Source organism: Dermacentor silvarum, chromosome 1 (genome assembly GCF_013339745.2).
Source record: "Dermacentor silvarum isolate Dsil-2018 chromosome 1, BIME_Dsil_1.4, whole genome shotgun sequence".
Lineage (NCBI taxonomy): Eukaryota > Metazoa > Arthropoda > Arachnida > Ixodida > Ixodidae > Dermacentor > Dermacentor silvarum.
Window position 1 is genome coordinate 288,095,957 of NC_051154.1, and position 17,175 is coordinate 288,113,131.

Consider the following 17,175-nt stretch of genomic DNA (forward strand, 5'->3'; position numbering starts at 1 on the left):
GCAAAATAATCTGATAGCCTGTGTCGTCTTCGCAGTTCACCCTTTTTCCGCGGCCAACTAGGGCCGCTGTCGCCGTCCATTGGAGCCCATGACTTTGCTGACCGCTCAGCTCGGCTGCCGGAAGCAGAATGCTCGGCCACGACTGCAAGAACAAAGGCGCTTTCTCTTCCGCGGCTAAGATTCCTGATTATGACGAAGCAAAACAAAGGAAAACTAATGCACGCAGCCGGCAGGATTCGAACCTGCGCGGGTACAACCCAATAGATTTCAAGTCTATCGCCTTAACCACTCGGCCACGACTGCAAGAACAAGAGGCGCTTTCTCTCCGCGGCTAAGATTCCTGGTTATGACGAAGCAAAACAAAAGAAAAAATAATGCACGCAGCCGGCCTGGATTCGAACCTGCGCGGGTGCAACCCAATAGATTCAAGTCTATCGCCTAACCACTCGGCCACGACTGCAAGAACAGAAGGCGCTTTCTCTCCGCTGCTCAGATTCCTGATTAAGGCGAAGCAAAACAAAAGAAAAATAATGCACGCAGCCGGCAGGATTCGAACCTGCGCGGGTACAACCCAATAGATTTCAAGTCTATCGCCTTAACCACTCGGCCATGACTGCAAGAAATGAGGCTGCTTTCTCTCCGCTGCTCAGATTCCTGATTAAGGCGAAGCAAAACAAAAGAAAAACAATGCACGCAGCCGGCAGGATTCGAACCTGCGCGGGTACAACCCAATAGATTTCAAGTCTATCGCCTGAACCACTCGGCCACGACTGCTTTTTTTTTTCTTTATTACCATCTTGGTACAAAACACAAAGTAACACACACACATCACTTACAACACTTTACATGTAAAAGATGCGAGCAGTGGTCTGCCCTGCTCACACCACATGATTAAAATCGTTTCAGCTGAACAAGGTCATCCATTATTCGGAGCTACTCTGGTTGTTTCTTGTTGGGCCTTAAACACATCTCTTATATAAGACATGCTCTCTACAAAATACTCTCGTATGGGGAGAACAGTCTCATCTGCATGTCTGAATGCCATTCGATTTTTCCATATACTGTGTAAGCTGGTAAGCATAAACATGTCCCACGGTACTTCGTCTTCGCCATCTACCGGTAGAAATCGTATACCGTAAGGCGATATCGGTAAGCGTCTTTTTTAAAGTTCGTTGCAGCACGTCCCAGTGAAATACAGAGTCTGTGCAGTGCAGAAACATGTGGTCTATTGTCTCCGGTTTTCGGCAGATTAAGGCAGTTTATGGACCAAGGGACAAATATTCCTTTTTCTTGAAGCCATGGCTTCACGGGAAGTGTGCCAGTGTGCAGCATGAAAGAAGAATGTTTTCATCGAGGGCCGCACCGACATTTTCTTAACTCTCTTCAGGACATTTTTTTCCGAGCCAGACACAGTATATGGAACGGTACATAGGTACATGCAACATAGTGTCAATGAGATCTTTATAAAGCTGTTTCCTTCTAACATCAGCAAGATACTGCGCAGAAAAACGAACTTTCAAACACTGAAATGCGCGCATAACTTCCCAAAGAAAGCCGCGCACCCGCACAGTGTTTCACAGGGCTGGATGATACAACATATTCAGGCAGTGCTCTTTGAAGCCAAATTTGCATTACCGTCCGCAAGAACGCGTCTTTTTGGTCTCGGAGGAACAGAAATCTGGCCACGAGTTGCCTGATAAACAAATGAGCCAAACCTAGGCCCCCTTTCCCGCAGATAGAAAGAGATTTGTGCGACTTGTCCTCTCCCAACTCGACCCCCAAATGAACACTGCGAAGACTCGATGCAATCTCTGGACGCTGGTCCTGTGACATGCAAACGCCTGAAGCACGTACCACACCTTTGCCACCAGAAAAAGGTTGCATACTGTGGCCCGCGCAAAAATTGAGTGATCACGGCCACCCCATTTCTGCGTACTTTCTCGCGTGCGCTCAATTTCCGTTTCCCAATATTTTGCCGGTTCTCGATAGTGGTCTAGCGGTACTCCCAAGTATTTGACAGGTGACGTTATCCACTGAACACTCTCGAACATAACAGGTGCGTAATCCCAATTGCCGTGCCAGAAGCCAAAGCACTTTTCCCAGTTTATCACGCTTCCGGAGGCTTTGCAAAACCTAGCCGCGTCTTTCACCGCTTCAGCTATACTGTCTTTATCTTCACAGAAAATAGCGATATCATCCGCATAAGATAGAACTTTAATTCGGTGGACAACATCGTGAAGCCTCGCACTTTTTCGTTTGACATAATTTTCAGGCAAAAAGGTTCCAGATACAGTGCAAACAACAATGGAGACAATGGGCACCCTTGTCTCACTGAAGAACGAACAGCGATACTTTCACTCATTTGCTTATTAACAATGATGTTTGCCGTACAACCAGCATATGCCATTTTGACACCTTCCAAGAGCACTCGGCCAACATTCACGTGTTCAAGGATAGAAAACAGGATATGATAGTTGACTCGGTCAAAGGCCTTTTCCATGTCTAGTTGCAACATTTCTACGCGTTTATCAAATGCATCGCCGCATTCCAATATACTCCGTGCTACATGAATATTTGTCTGTATCGTGCGTCCTTTAATCCCGCACGTTTGGTGTGGGCCGACGATAGCTTTTATTACATTCTGCAACCTTCTGCCTAGAACCTTCATGAAAATCTTATAGTCCACATTCGTGAGACTTATGGGCCGATAAGCTTTGACTGACAATCTCTTTACTGGGTCGTCACTCTTCGGAACCAAGACGATGTGAGTTCTTCGAAAAGACGGAGGCATTATCTGTTTTTCGTACGTTGCTTGAATTACGTTGTGTAGAATATACACTATGTCTCCTTTGAACGCTTTGTAAAAAGCTGCGCCCAGCCCGTCCGGTCCAGGTGATTTGCCAGAGCTTAACTCGTCGATTGCACGCTCCACTTCCGCTGCACTAATCGGCTCCTCGAGCCCAAGCTTGACTTCATCATCTAAGATAGGCATCAGTGCCAAAAATTCCGCCGCAAGGCCCTCTTTTACGTTTCGACTCGTGACCCAGTAGTCCTTCGTAGTAATCAACAAACGCTCTCTGAATAGTGTTGGAATCATAAGCAATTTCGCCCTGTATTCTATCCCTTTTATCTCGTTGTTGACTGCATATCGCTTTTCGTCACAGAGGGACCGTTTTGTCGGCATCTCGCCCAACCACAACCGTTCTGTACGTGCTCGTATGACTGCTCCTTTGTATTTTCCTTTGTCCAACAGTTCTAATTTATTTTTTGTTTCTCTTATTTCTTTTGCAAACTGGCCCGGCTGCGCACTTTCCAAACTGAGAAGCAAATTTAAGCGGCTATGAAGTTCTTTTTCGTCTGCCTTCTCCCTTTGGCGTAGCACACTCACTCTTTCTATAGCGCTCATTTTTATTTCCTCTTTAAAATGTTCCCAGTTTGCAATAATGTCTCCGTGCTCATCCGTTTGTAAAAAGTCCATTTTTTCTTTTACTGTACGCACAAAAATTTCATCCTCAAGAAGCTTTACATTGAATTTCCAAAGATTCCAGTTGAACTTCGACCTTTTGGTCTTCGTTCCCAGTGTAAACATTACCATGCAATGATCGCTAAACGCAACGTTTTTAACCAGGTAGTCATTGCACATTGGGACCACGCAAGCTGACACATAAGCTCTGTCCAGTCTTGCATGACTTGCTCGTTGGAAATGCGTAAATTGCGGACGGGCTCCTTCTGACAGTGCACTCCCAACGTCTTCCAAGCTGTAGTCTTGGACAATTGCTCTCAGTAGTAACGAGCTTTGGCTTCTAATGGTCGCGTTCGTAACTCTGTCCTCGGGCATGCAAACGCAGTTAAAGTCTCCCATAAGGATAATATCTAGGAGACTTCAGATAGGGCTGCAACATTTCGAAGAATGCTTTGCGCTCAATTTCCTTATTTGGCGCATACACACACACTACGCGCCACTGTACATCAAGATAGGAAAAATCACACATGACGAAACGCCCTGTGTTGCAAACTGTAACACATTTTTCAATAACACCTAAAGAATTCCGGATTAAAATGGCACATCCTCCCGATGTACCAACAGAATGACACACACATACATTGTATCGGCTTCTAAAGGGCTCAACCATGCGGTTCGTCTGATCTTCACTAGCCACCTTTGTCTCCTGCACTGCCACTACGTCCACATCATTCTCGAGCAGCAAGCGACTTAATTGGTACTGACGTCGCCTCGCTGCCAGTCCCCTTACATTAATCGTGGCAAATCTAAGTGTGCTTTTGTTTTGACCGCCATGTGCGCGACAAATTAAAAGGACGGAACCGCTTCGTGCTCACCTTCAGCCGCAAAACATCGAAAAGAGGAGTACAGCAATTGTGTCCTTTCAAGAGTTCTCGAGCACACCCAAGAGATGGGCGGGCCCTCCGCAGCACGCAGTGTCAGCGCGCCGCACTTGATAGCTCCTTCGTGCGTCTCCTCCCGTCCTTTGCCAAGCCAGAAGAGAGCCATGACTTCTACGTCGGTGTAGTCGTCACCGGCCTTTTGTCCGGCGGGATGTTGGGTTTAGGACGAAACGTCGGCCGGCGCTGTCCTGCCGATTTGGAAGGTGGTTCATCGATGCTTGTAGGAGGACCTTGAGCCTCTTCGACGCAGGCCTTGTCGTGAGTCCTCTTTGCTGCCGCACTGCTAATGCTTGGTTGGACGATGTCCATGCCATCTTCGTCCTCTATTGGTTTTACACCTTCAGTAGAAGCACTTTGGCTTCCTTTTCCTTCCGCAGCATCAACATTCAGGTCTTCAACAGCCTGAAGAGGCACAGCGGTCTTGTCCTCGGTCTGTGTCGTTGCCCCGCCTCCACTAATAACGTTAGGCGTAGAAGCTGGCGACGGCACGTTCTTTTCTGCTGTTCTCGCTGCCTCCTCGGCTTCATCCGCATCCATGACAAGTTCGGAATGGTCCTCTCTTCTCATGGGCCCTGTGACATTTGCGTACGTTTTGACGCACTGCGACTCATCGTGGCCGAAGCGGCGACACTGACTGCAACGGGGTACTTTACATTCCCGTCGAACGTGTCCTGAGGTATGGCACCTAAGGCAAAGTGGGGCTCTTCCAGGAACAACAACGAGGGCCTGTTCTCCAGCAATGCGTAGCTGGTGCGGCAGGTCCTCAACTGTAACACCCGGCTTCAACTTCAAGGAGACAGAACGCGTTGACGAACCTTTGTCCATGACTCCCTGAACGCGCCAACGTTCCTTGGCGACTTCCGTCACGGTGCCGTACGGTGCAAGCGCTGTTCGCACGTCTTCATCCTGCACATTGTACAGAATCCAGTGGATCTTCATCCTCACGTCCTGGTCACCGGGATCAATAACAACGCACCGACGTTCTTTCAATTTCATTTCACGGGTGGAGAGCAGCTTCTTCATTCCTTCGGCACTCTTGAACGTGATAGCCCAAATGTGGTTCATTTGGTACGCCCCCAAGGCGATAACCTCGGGGAGCAGTGCCAAACCGACCAGTGCGTCGCGAAAATCCTCGACCTTGTGGGGCCTTGCTCTGACGTCGGCGTGCAAAAACAGAGTATTTAACACAATTCGACCTGTTGGTAGCCGCGGCAAAATAAATTCGTAGTCCTGATCACTTGAGCCAGTAAACCTGTTTCCGCGGCCAAGCTGGGCCGCTGATACCGCTCCGTTGGAGCACATGACTTCACGCCCGTCACGCTCGGTGGCCGGAAGTAGAATCCCGGCCACGACTGCAAGAACAAAAGGCGCTTTCTCTCCGCGGCTCATATTCCTGATTAAGGCGAAGCAAAACAAAAGAAAAATAATGCACGCAGTCGGCAGGATTCGAACCTGCGCGGGTACCACCCAACAGATTTCAAGTCTATCCCCTTAACCACTCGGCCACGACAGCAAGAACAAAAGGCACTTTCTCTCCGCGGCTAAGATTCCTGATTATGACGAAGCAAAACAAAAGAAAAATAATGCACGCAGTCGGCAGGATTCGAACCTTGCGCGGGTACCACCCAATAGATTTCAAGTCTATCGACTTAACCAATCGGCCACGACTGCAATTTTTTTTATTGCCGGTCTTTGACAATGTACAGAACACTCAGTATAGAAACAGACATCACAAAAATAACACCTACAGAACATACAGAAAAACATGTAAGCCATCAGCCCAACATGGACTGGCGTTGTCAAACTAAAATTCTTTTAAAGCTGTCAGAGGTTCTATCGTCGACAGCCAATCGGGTACACAATCTTGTATTTTCTTAATTTCAATGAAACGAGACATACTTTCTCGAAAATAACTACGAGCAGGCCTAGCATCTGGGTCGCAATGGTACCCAGCCATTCGTGCCCGCCATAAACAGTGGAAGCCATTGAGCATAATTAGGTCGTATGGAACCCCGTCCTCACTCTCAATCGGTAAGTACCTGATCCCATGCGGATTCAACGGAAACTCCTTCTTGATTGTCCGTTTTAGGACGTCCCAGAAGTAGACACCTTCCCAGCAATCCAAGAACACATGATCTACAGTTTCAGGTTGCTTGCAAATCAAGCAGTGTGGGCCCCATGGTACAAGGAAGCCGCGTTCTTCCATGAATGTCTTCACTGACAGCGTTCCTGTGTGTAGCCTAAAAAAGAATGTTTTTGCCCCAGTAGGCACCTCCATTCTTTTCACCCGTTTAAGGACATCCTGTCCTGGTCCTCCACTGTATATCGCTCTGTACAATGGCACTGGAAATACAATATCGCACACATCTTTATATGTCTTTCTTTTCACGCCGGATAAATAATCGAAAGAAAAACGCACTGAAAGAAAGCGCACACTATCGACTACTTCTTTAAGATACTCGGCCACGACTGCAAGAACAGAAGGCGCTTTCTCTCCGCATCTCAGATTCCCGATTAAGGCGAAGCAAAGCAAAAGAAAAACAACGCACGCAGTCGGCAGGATTCGAACCTGCGCGGGTACCACCCAATAGATTTCAAGTCTTTCGCCTTAACCACTCGGCCACGACTGCAAGAACAGAAGGCGCTTTCTCTCCGCATCTCAGATTCCTGATTAAGGCGAAGCAAAGCAAAAGAAAAACAACGCACGCAGTCGGCAGGATTCGAACCTGCGCGGGTACCACCCAATAGATTTCAAGTCTATCGCCTTAACCACTCGGCCATGACTGCTTTTTTTTTTCTTTATTGCCGTCGTCGACGTACAAAATCAAGGGTTACAAATGATAAAACGTGCCAGCCACACTTTGGCCAACACAGCACTAAAATCTTTTCAGTGACACCAGTTCATCGAGTACATACATCCATTGTGGTGGATCAGGCAGTGATTTGTAAGCGTCTCTCACGTAAACAACACTCTCAATGAAGTGTTCTCGCACCGGTATTACAACCAAGTCTGCATGTTCAAATTGCATGCGAGTTTTCCACATAGCGTGGAGGCCCAGGACCATAATGAGGTCGTACGGTACTTGCTCTGAGGTATCTATAGGCAAAAAGCGTATCCCATACGGGTCCAGGGGTAACTGCTTCTTCAGCGTTCTCTGCAGAACGTCCCAGTGAAAGATCGGGTCCCAGCAGTCTAGGAAAACATGTTCCACTGTTTCTGTTTTTTTTACATAAAAAGCAGTTGGTGTTCCAGGGGATGAAAATACCCTTGCTATGAAGCCAGGTCTTAACGGGAAGTGTGTTTGAATGTAATTGGAAGAAGAAGGACTTAGTTGATGGCCGTACTGGCATTTTCTTCACTCTTTTTAGCACGTCCTGTCCGGGGCCTCCACGGTGTGGCGAGCGGTACAAAGGTACGGGGAGCATCGTGTCCACAAGGTCTCTGTACAATTTTTTCTTTGTAACGGTGGACAGATACTGCTGTGAGAAACGCACATTTAACCTCCTATATGACATCACCACTTCACGCAGGTATCCTTTCACAGTTCCCGGCATGTTCTGAGCCGACGAAACAACGAATCCCGGAAGAAGTCTGCCCAGCCGTAATTGTACTATTGTTCGAAGAAAGATCATTTTGATCCCGCAGAAACACAAAGCGTGACATAATTTGTCGCAAAAACAAGTGAACCAGACCAAGCCCACCTTTCTTGACAGGGAGAAACAAGTTTGTTCGACTCGTCCTCTCCCAGGTAGAGGCCGAAATGAAAGTAGCGAAAATGCGGTGAAATTTTTGTACGCTTACCCGCGCAGCACACAACACATTCATAACATACCATATCTTAGAAACTAAAAAGAGGTTGCAAACAGTGGCTCTAGAAAACATTGACAATTGCTTTCCTCTCCAACCGTCAGCCTTTTCCTTTGCTCTCGAAGCTTGGTCGAGCCAGTACGGTTCGGCCTCACGGTAACTTCCGAGAGGCACCCCCAGGTACGGTGTAGGCAACTTTGACCAATTCAATCGAGAAAAGGTCTCCGGCGCGTCTTCCCAACTCCCATGCCAGAAGCCATAACTTTTATCCCAATTTATCTGGGCTCCAGCTGAAACGCAAAATTTTTCGACTTCAGTTGTTGCCTCTTTAATGCTGGCTTTATTTGTACAGAGAATCACGATGTCGTCTGCATACGCCAATATTTTAACGTGTGCTGCCTGTAGTCGATAGCCTGCTATGCGGTCGTTGTTTTTAATGGCCAAACAGAGTGGCTCGAGATAAGCAGCAAACAGAAGGGGCGAAAGCGGGCATCCTTGACGCACCGACGAGAGCACACGAAAGCTATCGGTGAGCTCCCCATTAACAATGATTCGCGTTGAGCATTCTTTGTACGCCATCGTTACGCCTTCCGTTATGACACTGCCAACATTCGTATGTTCGAGTATGCATAGTAGAGCCTTGTGCGAGACGAGGTGGAAGGCTTTCGCCAAACCAATGTGCATCATCGCGACGTAATCGCCAATCGCGTCGCAACACTCTAGCACACTTCGAACCACGTGTACATTTGTTGTAATACTGCGGCCTTTAATGCCACAAGTCTGGTGAGGCTCTACCAATGTTTTGATGACACTTTGCAGTCGTTTCGCTAAAACTTTCGTGAATATTTTATAGTCAACGTTGGCTAGAGTTATCGGGCGATATGAGCCTGGCAACAAACGTTTCTTTTCGTCATCACTCTTCCGGATTAGCACGATATGCGAGGTTGTGAAAGACAAGGGCAATCTTTTTCGGTCATACGCTTCGCTGATAACTAGATGGAGGACATGAGCCAGCGCTGACTTAAACGTTTTATAGAAAGTAGCCCCTAAGCCATCAGGCCCAGGTGCTTTACCGGGCGCCAACTCGTCTATTGCGCACTCTATCTCACTCAGGGTAATGGGATGTTCTAGCCGTGCCTTAACTTCTTCATCAAGCTTTGGCATCAATGAAAGGAATTCCGTCTGGTAGCCACCTTTAGGTTCGCGTGGTTGACCTAAGAAGGCTTTGAAGTGATCGACGATCCCTTGTTTGATGTCGTTTTTGTCGGACGTGATGTCATTGCCTTTAGCTAGCTGGCGGATTTCCTTCCGACATGCGTACCTTTTCTCGTCTGAGAGAGCTCGTTTTGTTGGCGCTTCTCCCGCCCACAGCTTCTTAGACCTTGATCGCACAACGGCGGCTTTGTATTTCTCAGAGTCTATCCTTTCGAGTTCGGCTTTCACTTCCTTTATTTCGTTAACATACACACCAGGCTGGACACTTTTCATGCTGATGAAAAATTGCAGTTGCTGGCGAAGGTTCGGTTCTGCCTGTTTCAGGTTATGCCGAAGGACACTGCTGCTTTCAATAGCCATTGTTTTTACTTTCTGTTTAAATTCTTCCCATTTAATGGCGAAGCTTGCTAATTCGACTGAAATCAGGCTTTCTAGTTCCTTCGCAACAGCATCAACGAAAGCATCGTCATCCAGCAACTGCGCGTTCAATTTCCAGAGGTCCCAGTTAAAGGTGTGTTTGATCTGTCTTCTCCCAAAGGTGGCAGCTACCAAGCAATGATCGCTATATGCAATGGGTTGCACATCATATTCCCTACACAAGGGCAACAATTCGGCTGACACATATAATCTATCTAGCCGAGCGTGGCTATCACACTGGAAGTGCGTAAACTGTGGGTGGGTACCGCTGCCGAAGACACTACCGATATCTTCCAAGTCGTAATCATGCACCACTGCATTTAGCAATTCAGCACTCTTATCGCGAACGCGTGAAACTTTTGCGCGATCGTCAGCAGTGCATACACAGTTAAAATCGCCCAGCAGTATTACCACCTTGTCACATTTTACGTACTCTTCAAGACGCTCAAAGAAGGATCGCCGGTCTGTTTTAATATTCGGTGCGTAGACACAAATGACACGGAAATCCTTATCGCAAAAACAAAATTCAGTCACTAAAAGGCGCCCACTTTTACACGAAAACACTGACTGCACACAAATGCCAAAGTTTCTTCGTATGAATACAGCGCAACCACCTGATCCACCAACAGCGTGAGAAACACACACGTCAAAGTGCGCACGAAAATTGGACACCATTCTGTCGGTTAGTTCTTGGCTCTCTATTTTCGTTTCTTGGATTCCCACAAGATGCAAGTCATTATCTAAGAGTAGCCGGCTTAGCTGACATTGCCGCCTTCTTGCACCGAGCCCTCGTACATTTAACGTGGCTACACGTAGCGCTCCTTCGATATTAGCTGTCATGACTACACGGTAGAATGGTGCCCACCACAGTTACGCAAGGACGAGTATTCATAATGACGTGCCAATAACCGCGTCGAATGCCACAAAAGGGAACACAACCCGACCTCTCGAAAGCAACACTCACATGCAACTTGGGCCCTCGTTCCTGACACATATCCAAAAGAATAGCGCTCAGGGTGACGGCCATTGCACTCACCAACCCCCCAACCTGCCTCAAGCTAAGCACAGTACAGAACTACGGAGGCGGTTTACCCGCCTGCCGTGAATCGGCCGTAATGTTCGGCCGCAGCTTCAAGGTTGGTCTCCTCATACCTGGCGTTTTGGGCGGTGGCTCGTCTCCGCCGCTGCTGTCCTGCAACGTAGCCAGGCTATTGGTCTGGTCGCGCGGGCGTTTCCCCGCCTGCAAGTTAGCAAGCCCGGTATGGGTGTCCATGTCTTCCTGTTCAGGGGCGGTGGAGGCCGCTCCCGGATCAGGTGGGCTCTCTTCCTCACGGTTCGGCATGGCTACAGTGCCCTCTACTTGCTCTTGTTGTTCAGTGGCGACGGCTTCATTGACATGTTGCTCCTGTTGCTGAAGTCGTACCTCCGTCTTTGCCGCCTCGCCAGCTGCTTCCTTAGCCGTGGACGATGTGTCTTCCATGTCCGCCTCGTCCATGAGTAGGGCGGAGTTGTCGTCGTTGCTCACGGGTCCGGTCACGCTAGCGTACGTCCGCTCGCACTGACTCTCTTCGTGACCGAAGCGTCGGCACGCACCACACCGCGGTATGCGGCAGTCGCGACGAATATGGCCCGTTCCGCGGCAGCGTAGGCAGAGAGGGGCCCTGCGCGGCACAACCACTACAGCCAGCTCGCCGGCGACGCTCACCTGATGTGGGAGATCGTCCAGCATTACGCCCGGCTTCAACTTCAGCGTGCCAATGCACATTCAAGCGCACATCCTGGTTGGCGGGGTCAATGACGAGGCATCGGCCCTTTTTGACCTGCAGCTCACCAACGCTGACTATCTTCATCACGGCTTCGTTGTCCTTGAAGGTCACGGCCCAAACGTGGCTCATACGGTAGGCCCCGAGAGCCACCACTTCCGGCAGGAGCGATAACGGGGCGAGCGCATCGCGGAAATCTTCCACCCGGTATGGGCGGGCCCTGATGTCACAATGTAAAAAAACTGTGTTCACAACAAAACGCCCTGTTGGCAAACTCGGCAAAACAACTTGATACTCGTCAGCAGCAAAATTCATGTTACCGCGGCCGCTCTGGGCCGCTGAAGCCGCTCCTACGGAGCCCGTCATCATGCGTCCGTCACGCTCGGTGGCCCTAAGCAGAATCTGGCTACGACTGCAAGAACAAAAGGAGCTTTCTCTCCGCTGCTCAGATTCCTGATTATGGCGAAACAAAAGAAAAACAATGCATGCAGCCGGCAAGATTCGAACCTGCGCGGGTACAACCCAATAGATTTCAAGTCTATCGCCTTAACCACTCGGCCACGACTGCATTTTTTTTTCTTTATTGCCGTTCTTTGACAAAGATAGAAACACACATACACATGAAGCGAATATGATATTTACAATGCTCTGGTGGTATAAACGCCTGCCGTCAATTGGCTGGCGCACTATGTTAAAAACGCTTTAGACAGACGAGTACATCTAACAAAGTTGCCCATTCAGGCTTAGCTAGTCGTGCATTGCAAGCCTCGCGCAAGAACAAAATACTTTCAATAAAATGCTCCCTAGCTGAGCGAATAACCAGACGTTCATGCCTGACATCCATGCGCGTTTTCCACAGGCTGTGTAGAGTCAGCGCCATAAACATGTCATAAGGAACACCATCTTCACTCGCAATTGGAAGGAAACGGATGCCGTACGGTGTGACAGGTAAATCCTTTTTCAGTGTACGTTGCATAATGTCCCACAGGAAAAGTGCGTCCGAGCAATCCAAGAAAATGTGTTCTATTTTCTCGGGTTTCCTACACAAGATGCAGTTTATGGACCACGCCACAAAAAGGCCTTTTTTGTTGTAGCCCAGGTTTGACGGGAAGAGTTCCAGTATGCAGTTGGAAGAAGAAAGTTTTGACCCCAGACCGCACTGGCATCCGTTTCACTCGCTTCAATACGTCCACTCCTGTGGTCGCTGAATACATAGAACGGTACAAAGGAACTGGCATGCAAATATCTACTAGATCCTTGTACAATTTTTTCCTTCCAACAATAGCAAGATAATCAAATGAAAAGCGAGCACACAAGAATTCCACGGACCAAGCTACCTCCCGTAAAAAGCCGCGGAGACTTGCACCATTTGCCGATCTTGAGGATACGATAAACTGAGGTAACACATCTCGTAAACGTACTTGGCACACTGTTCGCAAAAAGGGATCCTTCTGATCTCGCGGGAAAATAAATCTCGTGACAACTTGCCTCAAAAATAAATGCACCAACACAAGGCCCCTAGACTTCACCGATCGAAATAAATTCGTGCGACTGGTTCTCTCTCATGTGGATCCCCATATAAAAACAGCGCATGCTCTGTGTATCTTTTGGATGGTCATTCTTGACACGCACAGTGCTTGCAGCACATACCATATTTTCGCAAAAAGAAAAAGATTGCATACTGTTGATCGCGCGAAAATCGACAAATTCCTACCTCCAAACTTTGTTGCTTTAACTTTAACTTGCTCTACTTCTTCTTGCCAATAATCATTTGTATCATGGTAGTGTTGTAGCGGTACTCCAAGGTACCGCGCAGGTGTCACGGTCCACTGCATATTTTAAAAAAATTCTGCTTTATCGTTCCAATTACCATGCCAGATTCCCAATGATTTGCTCCAGTTTATCGCACTTCCGGTGACCTTGCAGAATCTGTTTGCTACCTCTACTGCATTAGAGACGCTTTCCTTGTCTCGACAGAATAGGGCGATATCGTCCGCGCAGGCTAAAATCTTTACTTCTCTGGAGGCCATCGAAAATCCCCTTATGATAGTACTACTAATAACCTTTAAGCAAAATGGTTCAATGTATAAGGCAAAAAGTAAAGGCGATAAGGCACATCCTTGGCGCAGAGCGGACTTAACTTCTATCATAGCCGTTGGCTGTTAACTATTAGTTTTGTAGATACCCCATCGTAACACATTTTAACACCTTGCAGAAGAACAGAACCTATATTGGCATGTTCCAAAACAAGAAATAGTGTTTCGTGCGACACTCTATCGAACGCTTTCTCCAGGTCAAGTTGCAACAGTGCCACCCTATCTGAGAAAGCGTCACAACTTTCCAATATTGTTCTCGCTACATGTACGTTGGTGACAATAGATCGTCCTCTTATACCACAAGTCTGGTGGGGCCCTACTAATTGTTGTATCACATTTTGGAGTCTCTGTGCAAGAACCTTGGTGTATATTTTATAATCTGTGTTTGTGAGACTTGTCGGGCGGCACGCCCGTACCGACAACAATGCGTGAGTGTCTTCAGACTTTGGTATCAACACCGTGTGACTCTGACGAAAAGAAGGAGGGAGCACACAGTTCTCATACGCTTCCGTAATTACTTTATGTAAGGGAATGGCTATGTCCTGCTTAAAGGCTTGGTAGAAAGCGGAGCTGAGACCGTCTGGCCCTGGCGTTTTTCCGGAGCTGAGCGCGTCAATCGCCCATTTTATTTCTTCGACAGTGATTGATTCTTCAAGCCTTTTCGTTACTTCACCCTCAAGGCTTGGCAATAGTGGCAAGAATTCATTATCAAATCCTTCTTCCCGAATTGGCTCATGCCCTAGCAGTTCGCAGTAATGCTCATAAAAGGCCCGGCGTATGGTTTCTTTGTCTCGTACAACCACACTGCCATATGTTACGGCTGTTATCTCATTCCGCGAGGCATAAGCTCGTTCGTCACCGAGTGAACGCTTCGTCGGCTGTTCGCCGCACCATAACTTTTCCGCGCGTGCTCGTATGACCGCACCTTTATATCTTTCAGCTTCGACTAATTCCAACTGGGATTTAATTTCCTTTATTTCTTTCGTATACCTTCCAGGGCTATTATTTTCTAGGCATAAATAAAAATTTAGATTGGTTTGCATTTCTACTTCTTTTTTTCTTTTCCTCTCGTCGCAAAGCACCGGACCTTTCTATAGCGAACATTTTGACTTCTTGTTTAAAATGCTCCCACGCTTCTGCATGACTTTTGTGTTGTGTTTTGAACCATACTTGAAGTCTATCATTAACGCCGATCAAAAATGATTGATCTTCAAGGAGCTTCACATTAAATTTCCGCAATTCCCAGTTGAAACCAGTCGACTTTTTCGGGCCAACAGCAAAAATAACTAAGCTGTGGTCAGAAAAGGAAACATGGCTCACTTCATATAGATTACACAGTGGTATTAGATCTGCCGATATGTAGGCGCGATCCAACCTGGCGTGACTATTTCGCTGATAATGGGTGAACGGTGTCGTATCTGCATTGGCCATCACACCCCCAACGTCCTCTAAATTGTAGTTTTCTATCGCCACATTCAAGTACCGCGCACTTGCATCATGAATAGGCGGGCTTCCAACCCTGTCTTTTACGTTACAGACGCAATTGAAATCACCCATCATAACAACAATTTCATCACACTGCAAATGGGCTTCAACACTTTCAAAGAAAGCCTTGCGCTCGTTCAGCTTATTGGGTGCATACAAGCAAATAATCCGCCATTTCAAATCAGCAAAACACACATCGCAAACAATTAGTCGACCACCCTCGTCTGTGTAGACGCTTTCTACCGAGAAGCCTAAAGCGCTTCTCAGAAATAGTGCACAACCGCCTACAGTACCGGCTGCGTGGGACACACATACGTAGAAACGTGACCTAAATGGATCCAGCATTCGATCCGTTCCTTCTTCACTATCGACTTTTGTTTCTTGTACAGCGATTACGTCAAGGTTCTTTTCCATGAACAGGCGACAAAGCTGGTATTCTTGCGCCTTCCTGCAAGGCCTCGAACATTAATTGTACCAAATCGTAATGCTGTGTCTAGGTGTATTTCCATGGCAATGTGAGTAGGCGCGTCAGACCGAAATCTCTCTTAAGCAGACTACAGGCCACAGTTGACACTCACTTCGTTCGCATGCGACATCAGTCTTCACATCCTCCGTCGTCTTATCCGGCAGCTCGATGTCAGCCTCGGTCAAAAACAATTTCGGAGTCACCGCCCCCCTCCCCTCCCCCACCGCAGTACGCCCACATACTGCGAACACTGGCTGCGGGTTCACGTCGGTCCCGACGCTGGCCCTTTTCTGTCCGCTGGGATGTTGGGTGCTGGCTTGAAGCTTAACCGGCGCCCAGTCGGTGTTTTCGCAAGTGGTTCTTCGTGGCTTGCTTCAGTTGATCTTTCGTCATTTTCCACGGTATTGTCAAGCGGGCGTTTTAACGGACCTGCTCATTTGAGTGGTTCCGTCGTGTCCATAGGACTTGGAGTGTGTCCGAGTGATTCGGCAGGCTCGTTGACTGTCTTGTTCTTGTCATCCTTGTCGGCAAGCTTTTCTTTGGCTTCAGTTGGAGAGGACTTCTTTGCAACTTCTTTGGTGACCATATTCTTCTCAGGCTCACGAGTGCCGTCCTTCGGAGCGGGGCTTTGCACCACATCCGTCCCTTCCAGCGGCCTCTTCAGCATCGACTGCGTCCATTGTGTGCTCCTGGATGACTTCATCACTTTCAGTTGGTCCCGCCACGTTGGCGTATGTTCGCACGCACGAGCTTTCGTCATGCCCGAAGCGGCGACACATAGCACAGCGTGGCACGCGACACTCTCGCCTGATATGGCCTGTGCGGTTGCACCTCAGGCACAGCGGGGCACGCCCAGGCACCACCAGCAGTGTCATGACGCCGGAGATCCGAAGTTGGTGCGGGAGGTCGTCAATGGTGACACCCCATTTGAGCTTCAGGGTTACCGTGCGAGTTGACGAACCTTTATCAGTGATGCCTTGAACGCGCCACCGTTCCTTGAACACCTCGGTGACCTTCCCAAAAGGGGCGAGCGCGGCACGCACGTCCTCATCTTGCACGTTGTGCAGAAGCCAGTAGATCTTGAGCCGCACATACTGGCTGTCTGGGTTGACCACCAGGCAGCGACGCCCCTTCACCATAATGTCACCGAGGTCCAGCATCTTCTTCATTGCCTCTGGGCTTCTAAACGTAACTGCCCACACGTGGTTCATCTGGAAGGCCCCCCAAGGCGTCAACCTCGGGGAGCACTCCCAGGCGAACCAGCGTGTCTCGGAAATCCTAAACTCGGTAGGGTCTTGCCTTTACGTCTCCGTGAAGAAATAGCGTGCTGGCTACGCATGGTCCTGTAGGCAGAGGCGGCAAAATGACTTGGTAATCTTGGCAATCCATAGCAGCATTCCTGTTACCGCGGCTCGACTGAGCCGCTAAGACCGCCCCGTTGGAGCACATGAAAACACGTCCGTAGGCTTTCGCGGCCGGAAGTGGAATATTGCGCCACGGAGGCGGCTGCTCAGCGCTCTC

The 17,175-nt window shown here is 48.5% G+C and overlaps 1 protein-coding gene, 8 non-coding genes and 1 pseudogene across 9 annotated transcripts; all 10 read right to left on the bottom strand.

Annotated features, from left to right (window-relative positions):
• Nucleotides 1–221: 221 nt before the first annotated feature.
• On the bottom strand, nucleotides 222–303 carry Trnas-uga (transfer RNA serine (anticodon UGA)). Its single transcript has one exon. It is a non-coding gene; the product is annotated as a tRNA-Ser (tRNA).
• A 232-nt stretch (nucleotides 304–535) lies between these two features.
• On the bottom strand, nucleotides 536–617 carry Trnas-uga (transfer RNA serine (anticodon UGA)). Its single transcript has one exon. It is a non-coding gene; the product is annotated as a tRNA-Ser (tRNA).
• Nucleotides 618–692: 75 nt separating this feature from the next.
• Nucleotides 693–774, bottom strand: Trnas-uga (transfer RNA serine (anticodon UGA)). The gene has a single exon. It is a non-coding gene; the product is annotated as a tRNA-Ser (tRNA).
• A 3,741-nt stretch (nucleotides 775–4,515) lies between these two features.
• On the bottom strand, nucleotides 4,516–5,706 carry LOC119441460 (uncharacterized). Its single transcript, XM_037706080.1, has one exon. It carries the CDS (start codon nucleotides 5,704–5,706, stop codon nucleotides 4,516–4,518), a length of 1,191 nt encoding a protein of 396 aa, XP_037562008.1.
• Nucleotides 5,707–5,835: 129 nt separating this feature from the next.
• Nucleotides 5,836–5,917, bottom strand: Trnas-uga (transfer RNA serine (anticodon UGA)). The gene has a single exon. It is a non-coding gene; the product is annotated as a tRNA-Ser (tRNA).
• A 75-nt stretch (nucleotides 5,918–5,992) lies between these two features.
• Trnas-uga (transfer RNA serine (anticodon UGA)) lies at nucleotides 5,993–6,075 on the bottom strand. The gene has a single exon. It is a non-coding gene; the product is annotated as a tRNA-Ser (tRNA).
• A 58-nt stretch (nucleotides 6,076–6,133) lies between these two features.
• Nucleotides 6,134–17,136, bottom strand: LOC119441470 (uncharacterized; annotated as a pseudogene).
• Trnas-uga (transfer RNA serine (anticodon UGA)) lies at nucleotides 6,953–7,034 on the bottom strand. The gene has a single exon. It is a non-coding gene; the product is annotated as a tRNA-Ser (tRNA).
• Trnas-uga (transfer RNA serine (anticodon UGA)) lies at nucleotides 7,110–7,191 on the bottom strand. Its single transcript has one exon. It is a non-coding gene; the product is annotated as a tRNA-Ser (tRNA).
• Nucleotides 12,094–12,175, bottom strand: Trnas-uga (transfer RNA serine (anticodon UGA)). Its single transcript has one exon. It is a non-coding gene; the product is annotated as a tRNA-Ser (tRNA).
• Nucleotides 17,137–17,175: the final 39 nt, after the last annotated feature.